Genomic DNA, 27,000 nt, shown 5'->3' with positions numbered 1-27,000 from the left:
TCCTGGGTAAATAAATTGATTTATGCTCCTCTAGCTTGAAAGCTGAGTTTGGCTTTTGTTCTGACACCTCTTGTGTCCTTGTTTTAACTTTTTTGTGGGTGAAGGGTCAGTTAACAAACTAAATCTCAGTTCTCAGTTTTACATGCTTTCAGGATGATACTTGGTGTGAGGTTGTAGTAATCTGATGGCTGAGTTAACTCTGCTTGGTACAAGAAAATATAACAGATGTTGAAAAGGTAGGGGAATGGATAGAACAGGAATGTCTGGTGTAAATCTATTGACATTGCAGATCCGTATGTAACCAAGATGATGTTTCTTCTCCACAAACTACTGTTTGTTAGGAATTGATTGGGCTCTAAAGCAAATCTAGACTTCAGTTAATTTTGGTGACAAGGGAATACTTCATCTTTGTATTTTAACTTGTACCCTCCACTCATCTTTAGGCAATGGAGTGGAAACCAAGAAGGGAGGGAGAGCAAAAGCACATCAGTCATCCACTTTTAGAAACAGTAATTTTTGGGGTTTTTTCGGCAATACTTCTGCAGTAATTAGCCTGGGAGGCAGGCAGGCAGCCTCTTTGGATTTTATGCATCTAGCCTGGTAAAATTTATTCTAAACTTGAAGGATTTTTGCTTCAACTGTGATGTTTTATTTAGAACACACTTCCTTGCAATACAAACTGTCGCACAGTGGTGTCTGGCAACAGAGCAAGTGTGCCAGAAACATTCCACTGCAAACCATGTAGACACATGTGAGCCACCCATATGAAGCTGCTGTTCTCCTCAGTGAACTCATTAGTCGTCAAGTGAAAGTTCATGAGAAGTGACTAGAAATGATGCCTTTTTATAATGTATGAAGGAGGGGGTTGAAGGAAGTTGCTGTACTTTGAAGACTGTTTTCAAGCATGAGAACTCCATTTTTAGCTAATGTGTGATTTACTCAGTGCCCTTCTGGATAAAATACCCTTTCCTCAATATGTGGTGAGCTTGTTGTGGATGGACACACTATAGACAGAGACAAGACTTGGATACTTTAATTCCGGTTGAATTTGGGCATCTGATTACATTTCCAGAAGTTTATGGTATTCTTAGTTGTGGAGAGCTTCCTCTATTTTTTACCTTTGTATTTATTATTAAAAATAGACTTATTATCAGAAATAGAATTATTAGTATCCAGCAAAGTCTTCACCAGTGACCTGAAGTGACTTCATATAGTTTTGTCCTTTCTTTCCGTCTTTCAACACTGTAATAGAGAAGAGCTAATGGAAATTGGAAAAAGTAGATTATTGTCACAGTTCTGCATGCAAAGTGCATCTGTATGCATGAACATTTCCTTTGCTGTATTTCTGGGATTTAGTTTGCTTTGAACAGTCAGGGAGAGATCCCCAGCCTTTTTCTTTTAAAGGGCAGAGATCTACAATGAAAGGTGGAGATGCTTCTCCATTGCTGAGTTTTGGTTTGATGTTACTGTCATCAAACTGTGCATTGTCACTGAGCCAAAATCTGCAGAGGAATTATAGCATGTAGGCTGAATTGAGTGGTGTTAGAGGTAACTTGCCATGTGAGATTTGACAAGTAAGTTCTCTTGAACCCAAATACAATCCTACATGACTGTCTCTTTCTTATAAGAATTGTAAGACCTTCTTGATCCTTCCTTATATTTGTAATGCTTTGAAGAAGCAGTAATGGACTGAAATGCTAAGTTAGAACTACAAAATTAGAGGCTTTCAAACAACTCTCCTGTAGCTTGAGAAAAGCTGGGGGTTTTGTGCCCTCTGATTCCCCAGCTCTGCTGTGATTTTAACCTTTCATTCAGGGCCTTCTTTCTTTTTATTTTTGCTTAATTGTGTGGTATGTGCTTATGCTCACAGGACTAAAATTCAGTTAAATTTTACTTCATATCTAGCCTTGCCCTCACTCTTCTAGTGAAATACAGAAATGTAAAATGTCAATGTGTGATGGAGATTAGAAGTGGAAGAAATCTTATTACCTGTGACAGTGTGACTGAAGTCAAGTCTTGCTTATTATGATCATCAATCAAGTGTGACATTTTCTTCCAAGCTTTTCCTCTAAAGAATGCTTGACATTGAATACAGACTCATCTTGGGCACATGGAAATGAAAATACCCTTCTGTATTGAAGTGGGAAACTGAGCTCACACAAAACAGGCATCCACTTTTTGATCCCTAAGGTGAATTCTGGCAGTGGATGCATCCATTGGAGTCAGTCAAGGCCACTTCTGAGTCAACACAAAACTTTTGAACTGCATGGAACAGGTGACCTGTTCTTGAGAGCTTTTCTGGCGTTAGAGTCATTTCCCAGGATGTCCTCTGAGTTGGAGAGGTTTGAGCAGTCTCATTGCTTTAACATTCAAAGACCTATAAATGATTATGCTGTAAATGAGATGAAGATCCTCTGTTTTTACTAGTTTGTTTAATACACTGGAAGTGATTTTTATGCCACCTTTGGGCATGAATGCAAGATGGAAGATGCAAGTAGGTATGTATCTATTCCATGGGATAGCTGGATAAATAGTACTTGTTTAGAATTACCAAACTGGAGTCCTAGAGTTGTTGGGGCTTTATTTGTATTTGGGGTTTTTGTGTGTTGAGTGTTTGTCATTGGCATGATTCTTGTCGACTCTAATTCTTGAATTTTAGGACTGTAATACGGCTTGTTTATGGTCAAATTTCATGGTGGAGGCTTTTGGTGGAATGAGAGAGGGAATAATTTTGTTCCATCCTAAAGCTAAGCTTGTTTCTTGGGAAACATTGCAAAGTATATTGAGAAGTGGGTAGCTCTTAAACTGATAAAATAGCATGTACTTGGGCACCCTGTCAGTTGTATCTCTATAGCACTATAGTGCTAAGAGTATTTGAGTATAACACAGGATATTTGAGATCACCCTGTGAGGGTGGCTGTGGGGGAAGCAGAGAATCAAAGGCTGGAAGGGACCTCAGCCCTTGAAGGGCTATCCGAAGCCCAACCTTCTGCCCACAACATGGTCAGCTTTGAGATCAGGCTTCTCAGGGCTTCATTTCATTGGGGCTTAAAACCTCAAAGTATCTCTGAGCAACCTGTGCCACTGCCTGACTGTCCTCTTGGAAAAAATTTTTACCTTGTATCCAGGCTGAACCTCTCCTGTTTAAATTTTTGCCTATTGTTTTTCCCCTTCCTGTCCTGCACTGCTGTAAAGACTCCATCTCTTGACTTTTCAATGATATCCCCATAGGCACTGGAGGTGCTGTTATGTCACTTGAAAGCTGTCCCTGCCTGGAGCTGAACAAGCTCATCTCCCCCAGCCTCACCCCCATCATGCCAGTGGCCTCTGTTTAACTCTCCTAAATTTATTGGTGTCTTTTGTGTATTGTTGGGGCCTCAAACTAGGCAGTGTCTAAATATGGCCCTGAGTGCTGAGTAGAGGAAGATAATCTCTTCCCTCAATCTACTTACTGGCTCTGCTTGTGTTCATGCAGCCCAGAGTGCTGCTGTCTGTGCCTCCTGCTGGCTTTCAGCCAGCTTGCTATCCTCCAGGACCTCAAGGGACATTTCATAATGTATATCAGCTATTCTTCCCCGTTCCAATTCTAGTTATCTCAGATTGGTGTTCGAGATACAGAAGCACTAACATTCCCATCAGTAAAAGGAGAAGGAATATACAGTAGCAAAACACTTTTGGTGACATAAGACTATTGTCTTTCACAAATAAATAATATTGTCTTTCACAAATAAATAATATTGTCTTTCACAAATAATGTAGGCTTTTGAGGTGAATGAGGAGTAGATGCCAACCGAGGATACCACTGGAAAGAAAAGTAGCAACCTGAAATCAACATCATGGTGGTGGCATTCAGAAGAACATACTTTAAAATGTACTTTAAACTGCAACAACTCAACTTATAAATAAATTACTTGGTTTGGATTTGTTGTGGTTTTTTTGGGTAATCTAACGACCCATATAAACAAAGTATTATATCCAGCCTGTTCACATTAATGTTTCTGATTTTTTTTTTCTTCAGCACACCTATTCTTTCTTTATAATTGGAATATACATTTAAAAGTGTTTGCAGTATACCAGGTTGCAAATACCCATTAGTTTGCAAAACAAAGATTGTGAAGGGAACTATCTTGGGTTTATACTTTATTCTAGAAGTAGTGTGATTTATATTAAATAACACAACTTTTCCCTGAAGCTGTATCTGCAGCTTTATTGAAGACAAATAAAGCAAACCCTGAGCTTTAGATAAAGAGGTGACGTTTAAGGCTTACTCTTGATTTCTTTAAGCCTCCAGCAACTGTTAACCTTTCAGATTGATGCATGTTTTGCTATATGACTAAAAAGATCATAGACTCACAAGAAATTCAAATAGTTGATGTTTATTTAAGGAAAGCTTCATTTATATTTTGAGACAGATCTTGCAATAGTTTTGCTGTTGTATGTGATTATAGTAGTATTGCTTCTCTTCCAAGAAAAGCTGTGGTTAGTTTAGGAGGCGAAGCTGCTGTCTAGTTTAAAATAAACTGGGTGAAACAATTGGCAATGAATGGGTACGTGGGTGTGTTGTTGGAGGGAGTAGGAAGCTGCTCTGTGGAAGTGATGTGGCATCAGATAAAATCCTGCAAGCTGAGAATGTGAGCGCGTGGGAAACCCAAACTTCATCGGCATCCCATCATTCTCCATGTAGAGCCTTAGAACATGAATGGGACTCCTCATGTCAAAGAGCAAACTTCAAACATTGAGTCTAGAAACCTTCTGTAGTTGTAGGTTCAAGCTACTTCTAGGGAGTTAATGGAAGATTGCTAACGAAGTCAAATCCATTTGTCTTTAGACTTATATCAGCTGCATGACTTAAAATCAGGAAAAGCTGAAAAACTGACTACAGAAGAAGAGAAGTATCGTGAGGGTTCCTTAGTGAGAAAATGTGTGTATAGCATGAAGCTGGAACATTTTCTTAAGCTGCAAAAAACCCCACAGCTACAAGCTCACATGAGTGAAACCATGTAAAAGCACAAACTCAGGCTCTGAGCAGTGGGGTGGATACTGTGGCCAACTGGCTGCTCCTCAGCACCTGCTGGCTCTGGGTGTTCTGCTGTCAAGTCTTCAGAATTTTGTATTTCAGTCTCTCCAAATCCATAACTGCTGTCAACTTCTCAACTGAATTGTATAATTGTTGTGCCCTTTCAGCAAACTCATAAACTTTTATTAATAAGATTATCACTTGTAGATGAGAATCTTTTTCTCAAGTGTCTTTCTTTCCTGCAAGTGGACTTTGAAAACCTTCCCAATCTGTAGACATTCATCTTGCCGAGGAAGGTCTTTCCTAAAGAAAACAGGGGTCTGGAAGTCAAGTTCTTCTCCCTAAATAAAAATGAATATGTGTCTTCTTTGTTTGGTTTGGGTTTTTTTTCTAAGCACACCTAATGGCAAACGAGTTTTTTTTGTAAATTCTGAATTGTAAATAGAACATATCATGCTATGCTAGGGCTGTTCTTCCGGTTCACTGAGATGCTGTAACAACTTCACTGGAAATAAAGTTTCACTTATGAGAAATCTGTTACATTTTGAGATAAAAAGAGATTGGCAGAAATTAGGTCTTCTGGCTCTACAGGTTTATGAATAGTTGAATTTAGCTGTAAATTGTGGTAATAATATCTTTTAAGAGTTTAAATACTGTTTTCTTCATAGAAAATCTTTACTGAACTCCTCTAGAGGATCGCTTATTGAGGTATATGACAACAGAGTCCTACAGTCCTACTTGCTTAGACATGACTGTAAATTCTTACCTGATTCAGCTTCTCAGTTTATCCTGGATGTAAACAGATTAATGCCATCTGTATGTGTGTGTTCACAGAAGGGAATTGTTGCAAGAACCACAGAGCATAGTGTTGATTTCTATCCCTGTACTTCGCAGATGACAGCATTTAGAAAGACTGTCTTCAATACACAGAAATTAAACTTTTTACCTTATGAACCAAGCAGCATAGATTCCCTGTACTTTTGTTTGAGCTGGAAGTCTTGCCTCTAGATCTTAAAGCCCTCTTGTTAATAGTCAGGTGGGATTTGGTTGCTCTGTGCCCCTGTGGAGGAAACTGCTTTTGAGGCCATGGCCTTCTTATGGACCCAGTTATTAGCTGGGCCTGTTCTGTAGGGAACTGGCTGTTGATCTTGCAGGGTGAACTCTTTCTCTCCACGCTGCAGGGCTTTCATATTGACTTCTATGGCATCAGGTCTTCAGCTGGAAAATTTCTTTCTGTAGATTTCCCCACACACATTTTAATTAAAAGGGAGCGAGCAAGGAAAATTTATTCTTGTAATTTCAAGTGTGGGTTTTTAAAGAGATCCAAAATAGGCACTTTTAACCACCTGTCATGCTTGCTGTGTCACTTAGCTTTTCTTTTTTCATTCTATTTTTCCAATCAACTGTCTTCCTTTCAGTTTAGTTTTCTGCGTAGAAGACAAGGGTCTCTGAACAGCCGCAGTGATGATCTGATTTTTAGTGAGCATTGAAAACAGATTTATAGATTTATAATTTATAACTGGCTGGAGATGTAAACTATTCTTGAAGAGATAGTATCTTGAAGCTCTTACCATGCCATGTTGTGTGAACCATTTCTGGAGTTGAGGCAAGTGGAATTTCACTTCACTTTAAAGCAGTAATAACAAAGCAGTATAATTTTCAGCAAAGACCTCAGTCAGAATCAAGAAGGAGCTGACTTCAGAGGCTGAGACTAGCATATACTTTTAGAGGGGGTTGATTTGACAGCTTCTGGCACTTCTGGTGTGTTCCTTACACTGATGCCCTTATGGGTCAAATTTTGTGGTGGAGCTTTCTTTGTTCAAGTTGATGTTAAAATGCTGAGACTCAGCTGTGAGAATCTTTCACAAACTATATCTTTTAAACAGAAAATTATTAGACTGGAGAAGGGGAGCAGGTTACATCCCCTCCAGTTTTTACCTACCTCCTGTGCTCGCTGCCATAGTAGACCTATCAAAAGCTGTAGCAAGAAGTGTTTGGAGCCTGCCTCTTGTGTTCATTAATGAACCAGAGTTAGCATCTTTCTGCCCTTGCAAGCAGGTGTCACTGCAGCCAGCACAAATTACAGCTGTATTCAGGGGACAGGAACATGATTCAGCCAGTCAAAAACAATATAAATGAAGGAAGCTTTCACAGTTCAGGGATTATATATTTTTAGCAAGCTGTATGTGATATAATCCAACAAGATAGCTGTATTTTTCTGAACTTAAATGTTTGTTCTGTTCCTGTCAGCAGGCTATAGCACAATATAAAACTTGCAAGTTACAAAGATGAAAGAATATAAGAATATGGTAGGGCGAGGAGATTTTTATCCCATCATTGCTGATATGTCCTGCAGAAGAAAATGGGTTTGAAGTTCTCTAGATTTCTAAATTTATTTTAAAAAAAAAAAGGTAAGATTTCTTAAGGCCTTCAGTACTTTTCAGCATGCAGTGCTAAGGAAAAATAGGCTCTTAAATTATTTCTTACCAACAGAACTTCCATTCAGGCATTTGTATGGGGTTTGTATCAGTACAGAGCTTGAAACTATGATCTTGTTCCCTTTAAGTGTTGGATTAAGTTGTCCCAATAGCAGACCTGTGTAGCAATGTCCCATTTTCTGACAGCAAGTAAAAATGTTTTACTGCCTTTTGCAAGACATGAAATACAGTAATTTGAGAATTCTGTATCTTTTAGTCACGTATCACTTGTATATGAATACTTAATTTTAGAAACTTAAAGTAAAGAGGTGGTGACTGGGGAGAGCCTGCAGTACACAGGCAGGGTTATATTTATGAAGTTTCTTCATTAATTCTTCCTGTTCTCCTCTGCTGGAACTATCTGGCAATCAATGAACATTCACTATAGGACATAAGATCACAGAACCAAGAGGCCTGGTCAACTGTATTTTAGGAACTCTGAATTTAGGAAGTGTTTGGGCAATGCTCTCAGGCACGTGGTATGACTCTTGAGGTGTCCTGCACAGGACCAGGAGTTGAACCCTACTATCCTTCCTAGTCCCTTTCAGCTCAGCATATTTTATTATTCTATGATATGTATTATGCAAATTGTGGTGAAGAGAGGACTTCTAACAGCAGAGTGAACTGAGTGTCTCTTGAAGCTGCTGCTTGGGAGTTGCTGTGAACCAGACAGGTGTTTGAAGAACACAAGAAGCATTTGAAAATGTCTAGATACTTCTTCAAGCTTTCTCACTTATTTCTGTATTCTCATTCAAGATTTTTACTTCTCTGAAAAAGGACATGGGTTGCATAGTCTGGTCAAAGTATGTGCTCAGGCTGAATTGTGAACACATTATGATTTTTTCGTTTTGTTTTTATTGACATGAGATTTTTTTCATAATATATTTCACTTATATTTCTACAGATGTTTGTTTCAAGAGCAATTTGAAAAAACTTAAGTATCCCTTTTTTTTCTATATGTAAAAAAGTCTCAATTCTATTTCTACAGCACTAATACCACCTGTGAAGAAGAGGTCATCAGTGATCAATATATTACGGCTCTAGCAGCACAAACCAAATCATCACCATGAAACACTTCCTGAGGTAATTGTTCTGTATTTTCTCAAAAGGGTTGAATTATTCTAACTACTTTTATGCTGCAGTAAGCTAACTGGTTTAGCTGTTACAAGTATTACAGAAGGTGTAATCTTCTCTACTAGTTCATACTAGACTGCTTTCTGTTCACCTAGATTTCACTATCTAATTAAAGCTATTTTAATTTAAATTTTCTTTTGCAGTCCTTTATAGAAGCAAAGAATGTGGGAACTGTCTTGTGGGATTGGAGCAGTGATGTATCAAATCAGTGGTGCCTGATATGTCAGGGGAAAAGAGAAGAAACAGTAATGTAGAACGGTGCTTGAAAAACATCGTGTTTTTTCCTTCCTGCTCTTGTCCACTGCCTGGAGTTTTGGCATGTTGTTTGTGAAAGCAGAGATGCTTGCTGAAGATGTGTGAGTGTTTTTGAAGCTGATCATGCTCAGTTTGTAGGAGAAATATCAGTTACTTGCTCCTACATATGACTTGCAGTTGTTCCTCTATAAACCAAATATAGAATGAGGGACTTGCAGACAACAGATGTAGGTGCAGAAAGCCCATGTTGTATTTGTTCTGTAGTTGGTGGAGGGAGTTGAGCACTTCTCAAAACTAATACAGATCAAGAGCTCAATTTGTGTATAAACCAAAGAAATTGTATTCTGTCTGTATGGGAGGAACCTTTTCAAGAGGACTAAAACATATGCTTCTGTATAGAGCATCTGTCACTGTATTTTTCTCCCTTTTTAGTCTGTTTATAGCAAGGAATCTTACACACTATGGATATCAGCATCATTACCTCTAGGCTGATCATCTGTAATGATTTTGCTGCCAAGACAGACATAGCTTGAGCATTTCTGTGGAATGTTTGGGCAAACTTCCTCATGTATCTTGAACCAGCTGTAAAAGGGCTATGTAAGCAGGACATAGGCAGATCAAAAGTATAAAGCAGCTATTTGTTTGCTAACATCCACAAAACACAACCAAGACTGAATTGAGCCTTAATTTAAACACTAGTGTGCTCGCCACCTGATAGGCACCAGCCAGGAGGGAAAGAATTGACCCTTGCAGCTCTGTGGCCCAGGTCTTGGGTGGTCCCAAGTCTTCCACCAATTCCATTTGTACTGGTCCACTGACCTGAAAGTTCAGAACTAGCCTGACTAACATCCCTGCACTGCTTTTTCCCTTTACCGTTTCGTAACATCTCATGTCAGAGCTTTGTTCTGGAATCCTGCTAAATATTTCCTTCTCAACAGTCCCGCCTTCGTAATTTTTACGTTTTTTCTCTATGTTCAACAGCCTGACCCGAGGTCACAAATTGATGCCATATGGGATTTGGTTCATGAGTCCTTCATAAAGTGGACTCTACCATCCTGTGAGAGGGTGGGAGCCTCTGACTGGGATTGCAGAGGGTGTTACATTTGCCCCTGTTATGGTCTGATATTTTCTGAACATAAAGTAGTTTTGCTCCCTCCTGATGGAGAAGCTGAGCTGTTGACAACTTTTAAAGCTGCCAGCTCTCTTCCTGTTAAACTACCTATTTTGCTCACCCTTGCTCTCCTGGCCCCTTGATGATTTTTCCATGCTGCAGAAAGAGGGGTGTTTTGAATATGTGGGTTCCTGAGGCTATCATGGAGAAACTACCTTTTACTTCTCTTCATGTTATTCTTGAAGTCAGTGAATTCTAAAATATTTGAAATGTCTCAGAGGTGCTAGATGCTCTTAAATGGTCATGGTAGATCTTCTGAAAAACAGTTGCCTATCTAAACAGGACAGCCTAGGACTTTGTTATGGAAAGTCTGGTATTCCAAATGCTGAACAGAAAGTTGGATGGGGGGATGGGGGGAAGGAGAGTACAGAACACCAAAAATATGAACACATATTTTTGTTGAAATAGGAAAGCTGTTTCTATTTACTTACAAGCATCTGGATTTTCTTATGTTAATCCCTCAACATGAACTGGTAAGAGTACTATCCTCCCCATATTTTGTTAATATAGAAGAAAACCAGAGAGATTAAGAAGCAAAAATCCTTCACGAGAAGCACTTACTGGGGATAATGAGTTCTGCTCGATGTGTTGCAACCTGCAAGTTGCAGGTTTGTGTGATGGGGAATAAGGCAGTGAAGTGTGGAACTGCAGGGACATATATGTGCAAGACAAGGATATTAAGCCTTCCATCCTGGAAATCAGTTGGAAAATAAGTTAATTTATAATGTCCCCATGTTTGTCTGTCACCAATTGCAGCACCTTAACTGTTTGTCAAGATCAAAAGCAGGGCTGAAATATGACAGTGATTCAGTGGCACAGTGTTTTTCTTGCTGCACAACATAGAACAGACACCAGAATAGCGGATGCTGATGGTGTAGATTATCTCTATGTTTAAAACCAATGGCTTAAGTCTGCACAAACTGCAAGGCATTTTGTTGATTGCAACGTGGAAAAGGCCATAAAACAGACTGAGAGGAAGAGGGCTTTCATCTCTGAAGCTATGATAACCTTGACTTTACTTTCTAAGTAGGGACAGTACTTTAGCTGTAACAACTTCATGCAGCAGATGGAGACCCAAGGAGGACTTTGAAGAGTGAATTTCAAATCCAGCTTGTTGTAAGTGTTGTCAGGTTGAAAGACAGCTCTGGAAATCAAGTCCTATCACACTGCTCAGAGCAAGGTCAGCTATAGCAGGTTGCTCAGGGCTGCATCCAGACACATTTTGGGCACCTCTAAGGATGGAGATTCTGCAGCCTCCCTGACAAACCTATTCCATTTCTTGAGAATCACAGAATTCAGCATAGCCAAGTGTACCACTAAACCATGTCACCTGAATGCCATACCTGTGTTTCCTTTGAATATCTCCAGGGAAAGCGACTTCACCACCTCCCTGGGCAGCCCGTTCCAATGCTTGAAAATTATTTTCATGAAGAAATTTTTAATTATTTCCAATCTAAACCTTTCCTGGCACAAAATGAAGCTGTTTTCTCTTGTGCTGGGAGAAGACAATGATCCCAACCTTGCTGCATCCTCCTTTCAGGCAGCTGTAGGGAGTGATGGATTTCCCCCTGAGGCTCCTTTTCTCCAGGCTAAACACCCCCAGCTCCCTCAGCTGCTCCTCACAGCACTTGTGCCCCAGACCCATCACCAGCTCCGCTGCCCTTCTCTGGACACGCTCCAGCCCCTCAATGTCTTTCTTGCACTGAGGGGCCCAGAACTGAGCACAGCATTTGAGGTGTGGCCTCAGCAGTGCCGAGTCCAGGGGGACGGTCCCTGCCCTGCTCCTGCTGGCCACACCACTGCTGATCCAGGCCAGGATGCCATCGGCCTTCTTGGCCACCTGGGCACTGCTGGATCATGTTCAGCTGCTGTCACCAGCACCCCCAGGTCCTTTTCCACCAGGCAGCTTTCCAGTCACTGCCCCTGGTCTGTGGTGCTGTCTGGAGCTGTTGTACCGAAGAGCAGAACCCAGCACTTGGCCTTGTTGAACCTCATACAATTGGCCCTGGTCCTTTGATCCAGCATGTCCAGATCCCTCTGCAGGGCTTTCCCACCTCTGGTAGATCATCACTCCCACACAACTAGGTTGGAGAAATAGTCTGTCTATTAAAAAGTCCAGTAGCTGGAGTAACCCTAAATCCCTAAATTTAGACTCATGCTCATATTTCCAATTCAAGGCGATGTCCAAATGAAAATAGTTGGTCTTTTCTTTTTCAGCTTGCTCTGATATGAATTATTTCTGACATCTGAAATATTACTAATGAAAAAATAAAACTGTTTCTTGGTTAAATACTTAATCTTTCAGGGCTTTCTCTTTTTGTTATAAAGGGGTTCTGAGAAGTCAGTCAGCAGCACTTCTACTTAGACTGTAAGTTATCTTAAACATCTGAAATAATAACAGCTTGGAGAACCAGCTGTAGTAGACACATTTTTTTCAGTAAATCCTAGAAATCTGACATCTTCTCTTGCTCTACTGCAAAGCAATCTGTAAGCTCTAGCAGATTTTAAGTGTTCTGGAGTCACCAGATAAAATGAAAATCAAATCAGCAAACAGCAAGAGCAGTGAATGTGTAGAAAGCTGCTGTTAAAAGCTATTCTCATGTCTTCCCTAGTTGCCACAGTGAGTTGCTCCCATGTCTAAATGGGGAGATAAGGTGTATTTCAGTTGTCAAGTCTGCAAAGGCACAGAATTAAGCAATTTCTTGTGTTTTAAAGGAGATAGTAGCAGGTCTGCCTATGGCAGAAATGGTGATTGGTATCTGACTTCTTGGTTGACCTTGTATATGCACTGTAAATTATGCACATAAAACAAAGATAGTCAAGTTATTGAGCTCCTGACAGGGTTGTATCACTTGCTTACTCATCCATTTGAACAGCTTATCAGCCATGACTAGTGTGTCCTTGATTTCTCAAGCCGTAATTAGAATTCTCAGAAAGGAAATAGTGATGTGTAATGCACTCTTTTCTGAGATATGTTCTTCAGGAAAAATAGTTGTGTAAATATCTTCAGTATCCATAGGACCTAAAAGAGGACACACAGGAAAGAAAATTATGTGTAAGTATGTTCAGTGACTTCTATTTCATTCTTTTAAACTAGTGGGCTTGTGGGGGGGTGTTGACAGGGGGTGAGGTTTTTTGTTTTTGTTTAGGTTTGGGTTTTTGTGTTTGCTTTGTGTTGGGGTTTTTCTGGTAGGACTGGGCATTTTGGCTTGTTTTTCATTGGTTTGTTTTTGGTTTTTTTTTTCTGGGGTTTGCTTGCTTTCCCCCCAGTTTTAAGTCCAATAACTAGCATTGAGTATCTAGATGAACTTTTCATTTTACCCAGAGTACCTATGTTTGTTACTAGCTCTGAAAATACTAAGGTTCTGAAATTACTGAGGGAAGGAATAAGCACCTTTTATTTTATTCGTTTCAGAAATATTCCACAGTAATTAATTTCTACTTCCCTTCAGGAAGCACTTCATGTTGCATTAGACACACATCTTGCTATCTAGGTGAACAGACTACACAGGAAGGAGCTTCACAGAAATATGAGGCAACTTCGGAAAGTTTCACATAATTTTGCGTCTGATAGTTTATCATGGAGAAGGCTGTGCTTATCTCCTAGAGCCAGTCACCTTTAAATAAAAAGCCAGATTTCATGAAAATGTGATGTCAAACTGCTGTTGGAGAGAGATATAAATTCTAATAGCCATTGCATTTGCCATTTTAATCACACTGTCCCAGCTGGGCTAGTCCAGGGCAAACCTGGAAACTCCTTGTTGAAAAATCACTTACATCCTTCCCTTTTCAGTGTTGGGGTACGAAACAACATGCTCCATACTCTCTGCTGGTTGCTGCCATGTGCCTTCTTTCCCCAGGCAGAGCAGCACATGCTGTGGAAAATAGAAGCACTGTCTCTGCTGCAGCAGTACTCTAACTTTGTTCTGGCTTTGGCTCTAAATTTCTCCTTGTCTTGCAAGGATCTGAGCAATTGTAGAAACCTCTTTCTTTGTCTTCTTTGTCATGGAAGAGAGCTCTCCATAATCTCTTCTGAGCCCCATTATTGCTGATAGAGATTGTTTGCTTGATTGATTTTGTCATGCAGCATCCTTGGCAAGGGAACTGAATGTTGATTTGACGTCTTATTATGCAGGTTTTTTTCTTTGTTTTACTTGAATAAATGTTCATATGAACTGTGTTAATGCATATATAAACTCAAATATACAGGTCCATACAGCTGTTTGGAATACAGGAGGGGAAACTTGGATTGAAATAGAAAAGAGTAGAGTGTGAGGAACACCTTTGTTTCTGTAACACTTCTGTTCTTAGATCTCACCTCAGGATCTGAAATAATGCTGTACATGACCATATAAACTATTTTTTGTGCTGAGAAACCTGCAAGGGCAAGCAGGTGGGGAAAAACCGTGCAAAACAAACAAAGAAGAATAACAAACCGAAGAAAAATAATAAAACCCACAGAAGACATTGAGTGGAGAGGAGGTTTAGAGTTTAACTCCAAAACAAGCCAGAAATTAATGCCACTGTACTACAGTCAAAGCATTTGGCTGTGCTTTTGGGGGTTTCCTGTTCATGATACACTCTGTTTTGTTCTACAGTGCATAGGAGCTAACATAAAACTTGCCTTGCATAATCACCAGTGTGCTTTTATTACAGGATTTCTGCAAGCAAGAATTCCCTTTTGTTAACAGCTTGTGATACTTTTTCTGTTTTTCATGTTACAAATGGAAGGTTTCAACTATTGTAAGCTTGAGATGGATGAGTGGTAGAAAACTGAAGGTACCCACAAAGGCTAACTTTCTTCTATAAGCTACCTAGTCAAAATTAGCGTGTGTTTGTTTTATTAGTAATAGCTGCTAAGCATATTTTAGTGAATCACAGAGGTAGTGTTTGTGTGCTGTAGTGTCCTGTTTTCAGTAGGTGCATTTTTATTAATCTTTGTGCAAAGATTACACAGCCTAAGCAAAACTTTATTGGAGAAAGTGGTTGCAATTATGTGGTGACAGCTCCATCCCATTTGGAGTTTTTCCTTCAATTTGCAGATCTGTCGTTGAGCCTAAGGCAAAAATATGTAATTCAAATGCAGCTGATACCTTCCCTCCTCTAAGTCCCCCAAGCTTATCTACAACACAGTATTCAATTACCCACAATACAGTACAAAACGTTTTTTAATGAAATGGATTGTCATGTTTCAGCATTGGAGGCAACTAACTATAGGCATGAACTTTCTTAAAGGACATGTGATTTTTACAGGAGCTATATTGCCCATTAGAAGGAAATCTTACATGGACTGTTAACATGAAGTTAAGGGAGTCTTTCATCTTCCATATCTTGGTATTTTTTTGCTTTAAAAGAAACCTAACGGTTGGAAACAAAGCACACCAAAAGAAAGCAACTCTTAATTTCTACTACAAATATACGATGAAAATTCAGGACTTGTTTTACCATACTCCACCTTCCAGTTTGATGTTTTCCTATGCTTTTAGCCTGACTACAGAGCTGAGTCATGCTGATGAAACTAAGGGATAGCCATAGGTTATATTTTAATTCTTCTTGCTCTAGTGGAAAGTGTCCCTGCCTATGACAGGGAGGTTTGGAACATGATCTTTAAAGCCCCTTCCAGCCCAAATCATTCTGTGTTGATTCTATTATTCTACTTCTAACAGTTGGAAACTGAAAGAATGGCTGCTTGCCTGATGATGGTCTTGCCCCCTGATACCTGGTGTTGTTCTTAATACTGAAGGTGATACCCTGCTGTGAGGAGCAAATGAACTCCTCACAGTAGTGTGTTCTGGCATGTCTTGGGGCAGGAGCAAATGAACTCCTCACAGTAGTGTGTTCTGGCATGTCTTGGGGCAGGGATAAGGGAGTACCCAAAAATTTTGACGTCACACCAGAAACTTCTTTCTTGTCTAAAACTTAGTTCTGTCATGGGACTAATTCCTCATTCTTTAGGTGTCAATTTGTAGCTAAAATAGAGGCTTCCTGTTGAATAAAACTAAGGAGGTTTGCCTGCATGCAGGCATTTGGGAGTACTAAGTGAATTAACTAAAAGTCTGAAGATAAAGTGTATGCTTTTAAAGCATTTTAAATACTTGTGGGGATGCTTTCCATTTAGACATAAAATGTCTTTAGTTCCCATAGCTTAATCCCCCTTCAAAGATGATTAAGCTGAAGCCAACATAAAGCAGATTAAACTCCTGTGTGGACATTAACATGCGTTAATTCATCTTCCCTTCCTTGAACATCCTTCTACACCATGCCCTTCAGGAAGTTTTTACTAAGTGATGGAGCTCTTCACACTTAACATACATACATATGCATATTTATAACTGATTTGAGTATCTGGAATTCAGTGTTTTGAAATAATCACTGCAGTCTATTGAAAAGGATAATAGAGTCTCCTAAGAAATAGCTGTCCTTTGTAAGCATCAAAAGCAGAAAATAATGGGCCAATGGTGAATATGCATACACGCAGAACATAATGGACCAAATTATTTGTGAATAGTTACTGGCAAACTAGCATGTCAAAGTTGTATTGATGTTTTCAAATAATATAATCACAGAATATCATCACAGAGAGGTTGAGATTGGAAGATTGTAGACATCATCTAGTCTATCCCCCTGTTCTAGCAGAACCACCTGTAGCTTAGGACCATGGCCAAATTGCAAAGTTCTTACTGCTAGTCCTTTGCAATTTGTCTTTTATGAGATGTGTTTCTGAACCCAGGGACTGTGTATGGATCCATCTGTACCCCAAGAGGTTGACAGATAATTGGATAGTGTGGCAGGATCTGTGCCACCATAGCCATAGAAGCAAGAAAGATAAATTATTTCCAAATAAGTTGTTTCTTACCGTAATGTGAACCAAATTTAAAATAGAGTGCTTCTCATGTATGCAGCCTTTTTCAGGCTTTTGTAGGATCCCAGCTGAGCCTGGGAGGGACTATAGCAGGTCTCCAGTTCAACTGCCCTCTCACAGCAGGGTTGGTACCAAGGCCAGACTGGGCTGCTCAGGGCTTCTTCCAGTCAAGGATTCAAAAACTGAGGAAGGAGACTGCACAGCCTCTGCACAACCTGTGCCACTACCTGACTGTCCTCGAGGGGAAAAAGCTTCTCCTTGCAAGACTGACTGTCTTGTGTTTCAGCTTAGGGCCGTTGTCCCTAGTCTACTGGCACAGTCTGCAGGACCATGAAGAGCCCAGCTCTGTTTCCTTCAAGATCTTCCCACAAGCACTGAGTGCTGCTGTTAGATCCCCCTGAATCTTTACTTCAGGGGAACAAGCCCAGGTCTCCCAGCCTCTCTTCACAGGGCTTGTGGTCCAACCCTACCATCTTCACTGAAATACATCCAGTTTGTCAAAGTCTGTCTTCTGTTGCTGGGGCTCAAAACTATTTTCAGTAGCTACATAAGGGCTTTTTTGGCTTACTGTCAGTTCTGTACTTTGAGAATTTGTGCAGCATCAGTGCTGTGTAACAGCTACTCTTGGGAAGAACTGGCAATCCTCAGGACAGGTTCTTGGACACCTTTTCTTCTGAAAGGCAAGAAGCTTTGATCACCTTAATTTTCCTTCTTAGGGACATGACATGAATGCTGTCAGGATGTTAAGTTTGTCAGGATAACCAAGCACTCTGCTTGGAGCAGATGGTTGCTGAGACAAAACTAAGCCAGGATGTAACATCCTGGATTCTCAGCATCCACTGTATCAGGGTGGGCTGTACTCCCTTCTCATGTAGTCCTGTTTCCCCAAAGCATTGGTAGGAACTATACAGCCTTTTCTCTTAAGAGGACAAAGAGTTTTCCACAAGTACTCTTTTAAAACTCTGGAGTTTACTTATTCTGTGCTTCTAGTTGTGGTGCTTTGTGTGTGGGTTGTTTTTTTGGCTAATACTAAAAAGCGTGATTTAACATTTACTGGCATAAATGTTTGTAGTGTGATTGCTGCTTTTGCACTGAAGGTGCCCTTAGGCAATGGGAATTTGGGGTGAGGAAGTACTGTCTGTTTGGGTGGTGAACATATTGAAACAAACTCTGTTCCAGACTCTTATTTGCAGACTTCTTCTTTTGCCAGGATGTTTGTCCAGGTATGCCTATACTTCTACTGCAAATGTTTGTGGCGCTGCCTGAAATTCGTGGTCAGGAAACTAACAGGTCAATGTGAATTGCAAAGGATCTGTTACAATACCAAACCTGGAGCTGCCAGAACTATGAAAATAGGTAACTGCAAAATACTTAGTTCTGCATGCCTTTGTAACTTTCTGCATGTGTTAAAAATAGTATGATATTGTTATTAGAAATAAGTTATTAAATTGATCCAATGTTAACATGCTTGTCTGACATGATACTTTCAAACACTTCCCTTACAGAGGCATCCCTGAAAGGTTCAAAAAGTAAGGTGAGTGAAAGATGTCATTATTCACCTTTTCTCTTATGTCCTGTGTTGTTGGTTTGTTCAGTCTGCTGTTTGCTCACCCCAAAAAATCACTTTAAGGTTTGATATGACTTTACATTTTCCACTGAAGAGGGTCTTATGTCTGCAATTGCCATTGATCTTGCGAAGTTGGGCAGCGTCCTGGGTTCCAAGGACAGGCCCACGGTGGCAGTGATGGAATCAAAGGAACAATTTGCTATGGTGGAGTTCCTGAGAGTGAAGTGTTGTAATTTGGGAGTTCTTGGCTTGATTCCTCATACTGTCTTAGAATATCTGTAATCTGAAGTCAGTTGCTTGCAAATTTAGAAAAGTCAGGGTTTTGTCTCGAAAGCAACTTTCCCAACTTTGTTCCCACTTCTACTTTTAAATACATTGATTGAGAAATGCCTCTTTCACTTCATCCTTTTACTGTACCAGTGGTTGTGGGTATGTTAAATAACATCCTTCAGCCTTTAAATTTTCTGTCACAAGAGTCAGTGATGTTGAAAACCTTGCCCCTCAGCATTAGCTAAAGCGATGTCATGTAGCTCTTAGTTCAGCATAGTACTTCCAAATGTATTTCTAGCACAAACAGAAAGTCACCATCTTATTTAAAAGCTTGCATATTTGTGCAGTCTTCAGACAAAGCACAAGAAATTTCAGCCTCTTAAGTTTTCAGATGGCATGTTGGTTTTTGAGTACTGAACTGTCAGGGGCATTTCTACAAATAGCAATTATGTGCGAAAGAAAGGAAAGACTATTTTGCTGTGTTAGTGCAACATGTTGTGTGAGGGAATGTCAAATGAAGGCTAGAAATAACGTGTAATTAGGTGGATGGTCTGAAGCTGCTTCTTGATCTGCACTGAGGCCTTTGATCATCTTCACTGACAGCTGCCACAGAAATGCAATAAACTGACTACAAGGGCCAAGGGACTCGAGTTCTTACAGGGCAAGTGCTCTGAAATGAGTCAGTAAGGCTGAAGTTTGGAAAGATATGTACATGTGTTGAGTTGGGTCTTCTGGGCTCTTAATGCAGAAGCTTTGGGATATAAAATTTATCACTGTTAACTTCTGTTGAGTAATAGCTTCTATAGGAATTAATCTGTGTTTGAAACCTCTTTGTAGCGGCTGCAAACATCAGTAAATGTTCACCCTGATGCTATTGAAAAAACGATAGATGACATCATGGAGCTGAAAAGGATTAATCCAGATAGAAATCCACAGTAAGTTCACATTTTCCTTAAAGAACAAGTGGGAATTACTGATTTCCTCAGTTCCTGGGTCCATGGAGAACTGCTTCTCCATAGTCATTTTGGCTTATTTGAAGATTTTCTGTCTTTCAACACAAAATTCTAATTTTAACTTGGCTGTCAAAAAACTGATGTGAAAATGAATGATCTTTTATGGTGATTTAAGAGGTAAATCCTGAGTCTTTTATCTGTCTTAGTATATCGTCGATGCATGGATTTATGGGGGTCACTTTCCCAGGGATAAAATACCCCCAAACCAGGGGTCCTGGCAGGGACAGGGATGGCTTTTTAGAAAGGCTGTATGTGGCCTTTTGAATAGGGAAGAAATCATCCCAGATTACCTGATACAGACATATACTGGTTTGCATTTTAAAACTGCCTTTAATTATCCAAACACAAGTTTTAATGATATAACTGATATTTATTATTGTAAGAAGAGATTGACAACCAAACATTAGATTTACAAATGTGTATTTTAAGAATGGGTGATGATAACACTTTTGTGGTTGCTGTATCTTTCAGTTCCTATTTTAAGGCACAAGATGTCTAGATCAGGAATAAGTAGGAAGAAAGTTGAGAGCTATATTATCCAGGTGATCAGTCTGAGGTTCACTCTTCTTCCCAAGCTTGAAGTTGGTACACTTAATTAAAAATGGGCATCCATAAATTGATCGCTGTTTTTCTTTGATTGGTCAGCAGCATCAACAGGTAAGGTTGTCCCAAGGTCTTGCTGCAACAACAAAACCCAAAAGCTAAGTTGGAAAATTATATATTTTTTTTCTCATTACAGGAATCTCCCTCCCAGCCCACCCCCCAGTAAAAAGGCCAATAACTGGGTAGTCTTAAAATGAGGCTTCACTGATCATGAAGGAAATAGAATACACTGCATCTCTCTAACTTGAGAGACAACTCTTGTGATTGTTTTGAATTGAAAAATTGGTGACCCAACTGTTAAAGAAAGGAAGAAAATAAGAGAAACAAAATAAAGAGAACCCCTCATTCTCATAGCTGAGAAGTCCTGCGATTTTTTTTCTGGAAATGAGCACAGAGCTTTTCCAGGTGTGTCTCTTGGCCCTACCCACATGCTCTTCAAAGGGAGAGTGATGAAAGACCGACTGCTTCAAGTGAAAGTGAGGCCTTTCTGAGAGGCTGCCATCTGAGGAGGGCATCACAGCACTGGTACTCTCGTGTTGCGCAGGGTGCTGATTGCTGAAACTCAGGAAAAAAGCCCCCAGCAATGGCAAAATTAGTGAAGGTGACACATGAGGAAAAACTGCAAGATGTAAATGTGCACAGCTCAGAGCCTGGTCTGTAGACATCAGTAACTGCAATGTTTAGCAGTCAGGGTGATCCAAGTACTTTCCTTCTCAGTGTTGGACCCTTGGGTAACTGGATGGAATGATTTCAGGAGAAAACAAGAAATGAATTTTTCTTCTGTTTAACACCAGAGATCACCCTCTGATTCCCCTCATGGCATGTCTTTGGCCTCTGAAGAAATGTTGTCCTTCAGAAGAGATAGAGAGCAGACGTGCAAATGACTTCCCCTGGCTTGCAATCAGGACCCTGAACATTTGGTTACATTTTTGGTGATCTGGTCTTTCTAGCACATGAAAAGACCCTACAAGAGAGCTGGAGAGCATGTAGTGACAGGACAAGAGGGGATGGATTCAAACTGAAAGAGAGTAGGTTTAGATTAGATGTTAGTTTACAGTGAGGTATGTTAGGTTTATGTTTACAGTGAGGGTGGTGAGGCACTGGAACAGGTGGCCCAGAGAAGTTGTGGATGACCCCTCCTTGGAAGTGTTCAGGGCCAGGTTAAGTGGGGCTCTGAACAATCTGATCTAGTGGAACGTGTCCCTGTTCATGGCAGTGGGATTAGGACTAGAAAAACTTTAAGGTCCCTTCCAACCCAAACCATTCTGTGATTCTATGATAATATTTTTTAAAAAATACCACACAAAGGGGAAAAAAAAGAGCCCAAACAACCCAAACAAAAAATCACCTGAATTATCTATCTTGTTTTGATCCAATTGGTGTTCATATGCTTAGCACAGGACAAATGCTTAATTGTTTTCAGACTAGAACGCTTGCATTCAATATTTTACTGCAGTTGTGTCTCTCATCCCCTTTCACCATGACACTTCCCTCCCATTTGGTAAAATATCTTCTTAAAACAGTGAGGAATGGGGGCCTGAATTGTGCAAGATGATGTCACATACGTAGATACATGGTCTGGCACTAAATTTGTCCTTATATTAAATTAATCATATTTCTGCTGAACTTTAGACATCTGCACTGAAGTTTTACATGTAGCCATTTATTTTATACTGACATTTTCAGGAGAAATTTGAGCGAAAGCAGGTCATCTCTTTCTTTGGACACGATTAAGGAAAAACTAATGCCTTGCCTTCTCTGGAACATAAAACCTGTATCCAAACTGTCTTGTTTAGAAGCTCTGGCCTTGTGTTAAGTAGCAGAGACTTGAAATCTCCTGGGGTAAGGACAAGGGGACATGTGTCATACTGTATGTGTTTCTGCAAATCTGTATGCAGTCATTTTTGTTAATGTGGCATCTTTGCAGAGCTGAACGAGCATCCCAGGGGTGCTTGCACTGGCTGTTCTTGAGGGCTGTGGGCTGCTATGATCTAAAGAGGAGAGGGCATCCCATGGTAGTTTTCCTTTATCAATGTCTCTCAGATAAGTCTGTGTATTTAGCAGTAGGAGCAAGTAGGTTGAATAACCTGGTGGTGACATGTGCAGGCTACAGTAACTATGGAAGCAGACATAGATCAAGAAAGGCTTGGGTTGGGAGGGAACTTAACAATCTAGTTCCCCTGCTCCAGTTTTGGACTTGCCTCCATCTGGTAGAGCACCTGGAGCTGAATACAGTGGGAGTCCAAGCCCAGGTACATTGCTCCTGTGCTCTCAGAACAGTCACAGCCAACACCAGGGTGACAAGGAGGAAGTGTGGAACATCAGCACCTCACCCTGTGCACCCAACATCTTGTGTTTGGCAAGAAAACAAAGCATTAATGAAGAGGAAGGGGGGGAATCTATTTTGACCCCCGTCCCCTCACCCAAATAACATTGCATGGAGCTTTTGACTGCTTTTATATAAAGTGCAAAAATGGTTTACTTTGAATATGTTGTGCACCTTGGATCTTAAACACATGTATTTTTTTAATATAAAATTGCTCTGCTTTGCCACAGCCTGTGTTCTGCTGCTCTAAACTATTCTGAGGCTATAAAGAAGTTAAAAACATTGTGGCTGTGATTTAGTGATACTCTACAGCAATTCACAGTCTGCCAGGCTTTTCAGCTTTCTTTGAAATGTAGCCTTTCTGTAAAATTGAAAGCTATAGCTAGTGAAGCATGTTAAAAAAAATAAAAGTAATAGTAATAAAAAAACCAGCAAAGAATGGAGAATACTGTGGAAGTTTTTCTGTCTGAAAGGGTTATAGCCTCAAATGGGATAAAACTACAACTGACATCTCTGATTCTGTAGATTAACCATGGAATCATTTAGATTAGAAAAGGTTGAAAATTCTGAACTCCAGCAGTTAACCCAGCATTGCCAAATCTACCATTAATCCATTTCCCTAAGTGCCACATCTGTATGTCTTTTAGATACCTCCAGGGATGGTGACGCTACTACTTTCCTGCAGCCTGTTTCAGGTCTTGACAACACTTTTGGTGAAGGAAATTCTCCCTAATACCCAATTTAAACTTTTTCTGGGGCAACTTGGGGCCATTTTCTCTTGTCCTATCACTTGTTCCCTGGGAGAAGAGCCTGACCCACCTGGCTGCACCCTCCTTTCAGGCGGTTCCAGAGAGTGATGAGGTCCCCCCTGAGGCTCCTTTTCTCCAGGCTAAACACCCCCAGCTCCCTCAGCTGCTCCTCACAGCACTTGTGCCCCAGACCCTTCCCCAGCTCCGCTGCCCTTCTCTGGACACACTCCAGCCCCTCAATGTCTTTCTTGCACTGAGGGGCCCAGTGCTTTGCCTTGCTGAATCTCATGCAATTGGCCTTGGTCCATGGATCCAGCCAGCCCAGATTCCTCTGTAGAGCCTTCCTGCCCTCCAGCAGATGAATACTCTCATTCAGCCTGGTATCAGCTGCAAACTGACTGAGGGGGCTCTTGGTCTCCTCATCCAGATCATCTATAAAGATATTAAACAGAACTGGTCCTGAACTGATCCCTGGTGAACATCACTAGTGACCAGTCCCCAGCTGGATGTAACTCCATTCCCTACCACTCTCTGAGTTTGGCCATCCAGACAGTTTTTTACCCAGTGAACAGTGCACCCATGTAAGCCATGAGCAGCCAGATTCTCTAGAATGTTGATGGAAACAGTTTCAAAGGCTTTACTAAAGTTTGAGTAGAAAACATCTACATCCTTTTCCTCATCCTGGGCAGGTCACCTTGCCATAGAGGGGAGATCATTTTAGACAAGCAGGACCTGCCTCAAAAGATAAGCAGTGACAATCCTTCTGTTCAGAAAAATTAAGAGTACTACAGAATAAACAAAATGTTTCTGTGTACCAAACACACAGACACAGAAACTGTGCAGCTTAATATCAGTGCAGCCTGTGTTCTATAGAGGAATAAGGGTGCACACTTAGCTTGCCCTCTGAATTCATACCAGGTGTTCAAATCATTTTAGACACTGTTAAATATTAAAGGGCTTATTCCTGTATATAAGCAAATATTTCTATGAGCATGGCAGTTGCATACTGCATGACTTGCATTTTGTATTATAAAATCTTAATGTAAAGCTATTGTTTGGTACAGAGTTTTCTGGTGGTTTTTTTTTAAGTTTGGTTTAGGGTTTTTTGAGGGTAGTTATTTCATATGTGTTTGGTTTGGGTTTTTTCATGATGCATCAGAAAATGTGAAAAGGAAACACAAAAATCTGAATTATAATGAAAAAAGAACCATTATGATTATTCTTAACATGAGACAAAAGCCAAATCTGCCTGGAGGCAGATCTTTGAATCTATATTACTTCAGGGTTTTGGCTTCTTTATGCTAGCTTTTGCGGCACAGAAGCAAAACGATTATTTTTAGCTTTTGCTGAGTTTTCTTCCCCCTCCCCTCAGCCTTTTTCAAGTTTACATCTCTGATCCCAGGGAATTGTTTGAGAAGCTGTCATTGGAACAAGGAAAAAGATTCAGTAATGTGCTTGTTATAGGCATTCAATGCTGCTGTGTATAGTTATAATGGGATTTCAATGTGAAAAATCACTGTTCACGGTTTTTAAAAAATCCCAAATATTATCATCTAAGGAAGGCACTAAATGAGATTATGCCTTTCACAATGCCTTGTTTAATGTAATATTGATCTCTTGGAAATGATCCTGTTGCAACTGAAGTGTTAGACTATCAATTCATGGATGTAACACTAGTCGTGTGTATTAGTTGTGTGTGTACGTGGTAGTGCTGTTTCATGGCGATACATGATTGAGCTGGAGTATGTTGCTCCCCCCACCCTCAGGTTGGGAGTATCTCTTCAGGCATGCCTGCTGCAGATTGTGGGGTACAGGAATCTCATTGCAGAGGTCGAGAAGCTGCGCCGAGAGCCGTACGATTCAGAGAATCCGCAACACGAGGAAATGCTGCTGAAGGTAGGGGCTGAAGAGGTACTTAGAGGGCATCCTTTATTCATGTCAGCTCCCAAGCCTGCTTCATAAACCTCTTTGAAACATCACCTTCCTCCATCATGTACCTCTTTTAAGATAAGACGACACAGCATTATTATCTGGTCTGGGTGTAACACCTGCCAAGCAAGCAGCTCAGTCCCTGGTTGATAAATGCATTTTCCTTGGCTGGACTATATCTAGACACTGGATGATGCAGGTCTTAGAGCACAGAACTGTTATCTGCAGTGAGCTCTGGAAAATAACATAACATAACTTTATGTCCTACTTCAGTGCATCTTTCTCCAACACGAGAAGGGTATTTTTCTCTATTAACCAAATTCATTTCTACAATTTCTTATATTTTTGAGGGCAATGTCTATGTATACCAATAGAAAACATCTATTTTTAATTGTGTGGAATGGAAGAGTGGGAGCTGATGATTTCATAGTTACCAAATATATTTTCAAGTGAAAACCAAATGAAACTATTCTTTAGATAATACATGCAGAGTCATGATAACTGTACCAGTTGGGTTTTACTTCCTTCATGCTTTCAAGAAAGCCTTGGAGTAGATAATAAAAGCATTTTTTCTATCTTGAAGCCATAAGCAGAGGAAGAGCTAGAGAATTATTATATTAGAAAGAAATTGAGGAAAGAATAAAGATCCTGGAAAACAGTCTAATAGCAAGCTCTGGCCCTGATCCTGGTTGTAACCATAGGTATTGCAAGATGCTTCAGAGAATGCCAATAAACATAGAGTGTTAAAATAAGTAATAGTGAGTTTATTGGCTAAAAGCAAAATGTCTTCTTAGAAAATTTTTCTATAAAAACATACTACCTGTTTGGTTGTGGGGGTTTTTCTTTTTCAATTTAAGACAACAATACAGAAAACTTTAACAGATGATGATGATGTAGCTTGCAGTGCAAGGCTTTACACAATTTACAGTGAGAGCTTCTGGAAATTTTACCACAGTTACTTGGTCTTCCAAAAATCCCAGTAGGCATATTATACAAGCACTGTAAGATGCAAGTAACTACTTCTAAAAATGCCTTAGATGGTCTGGGTCGCTGTTGGTGTCTGGAAAGCTGCCTTTAAGGTTTGCCTGCTGCTGGGAGGTGGGAGTCTCACCAAGGAATGGTCCAAATCCAGAGGTTCCCTGAAGGAATGATCTAACCATCAGGTAGACTTGGGCAGATGGACTTCTCCTGTTCAAATCTTGTCCCTGTGCAGCCAAATGCACAAATTTATAGGAGTAGAGTGAGTTTTAGCTAAAGGAACGCAGATTTACCCATTGAGGAAGCCTGTGTCTTGCAGGTGAGAAATCCAGGTGGCAACCAACCGTGTTGGTCCCTGAAAATACCAGGCACGTCATTGCAAATTAAAGAGGGCCCTTGACTCCAGGAAAGTGTCCCTAAATACCCTGGGCATCTACATTGCCCAGAGAGCAAGTAGGGTCTGGGGATGGGATCATAGGTGAGAAGGATCAAGGAGCTGGCTGTAGTCTCTCCCTGCCATCCAGCCTGTGAGGGCAAGGTCCTGAGAATCATGTCAGCAATGATTTGTAGTCATGTAAGTGCTTTAAAAACATAATTGCATGAGCATAAATGCAGAATGAAACCGATAATTTGTCTGCGGAGAGAATAA

The 27,000-nt window shown here is 40.3% G+C and overlaps 1 protein-coding gene across 5 annotated transcripts in view; it reads left to right on the top strand.

Moving 5' to 3' along the window:
• ELMOD1 (ELMO domain containing 1) overlaps positions 1 to 27,000 on the top strand; it is a 42,937-nt gene that overhangs the window by 6,906 nt on the left and 9,031 nt on the right. For 3 of the 5 annotated variants that reach the window (XM_058846290.1, XM_058846261.1, XM_058846270.1), the window contains exons 2-6: positions 8,483 to 8,577; positions 18,127 to 18,272; positions 18,422 to 18,450; positions 19,591 to 19,688; positions 25,211 to 25,340. In XM_058846290.1, the coding sequence (XP_058702273.1) occupies positions 8,561 to 8,577; positions 18,127 to 18,272; positions 18,422 to 18,450; positions 19,591 to 19,688; positions 25,211 to 25,340 (420 nt within the window). In that variant the 5' untranslated portion in view covers positions 8,483 to 8,560. Of the gene's footprint in view, positions 1 to 8,482; positions 8,578 to 8,771; positions 8,985 to 18,126; positions 18,273 to 18,421; positions 18,451 to 19,590; positions 19,689 to 25,210; positions 25,341 to 27,000 lie in introns of those variants that run through there. The other 2 variants (XM_058846253.1, XM_058846280.1) reach the window with 1 other exon arrangement.

This window comes from Poecile atricapillus, chromosome 1 (assembly GCF_030490865.1).
Source record: "Poecile atricapillus isolate bPoeAtr1 chromosome 1, bPoeAtr1.hap1, whole genome shotgun sequence".
Taxonomy (NCBI): domain Eukaryota; kingdom Metazoa; phylum Chordata; class Aves; order Passeriformes; family Paridae; genus Poecile; species Poecile atricapillus.
Note: the sequence above shows the minus strand (reverse complement) of the source record. Positions and strands in the feature narration are given on the sequence as shown.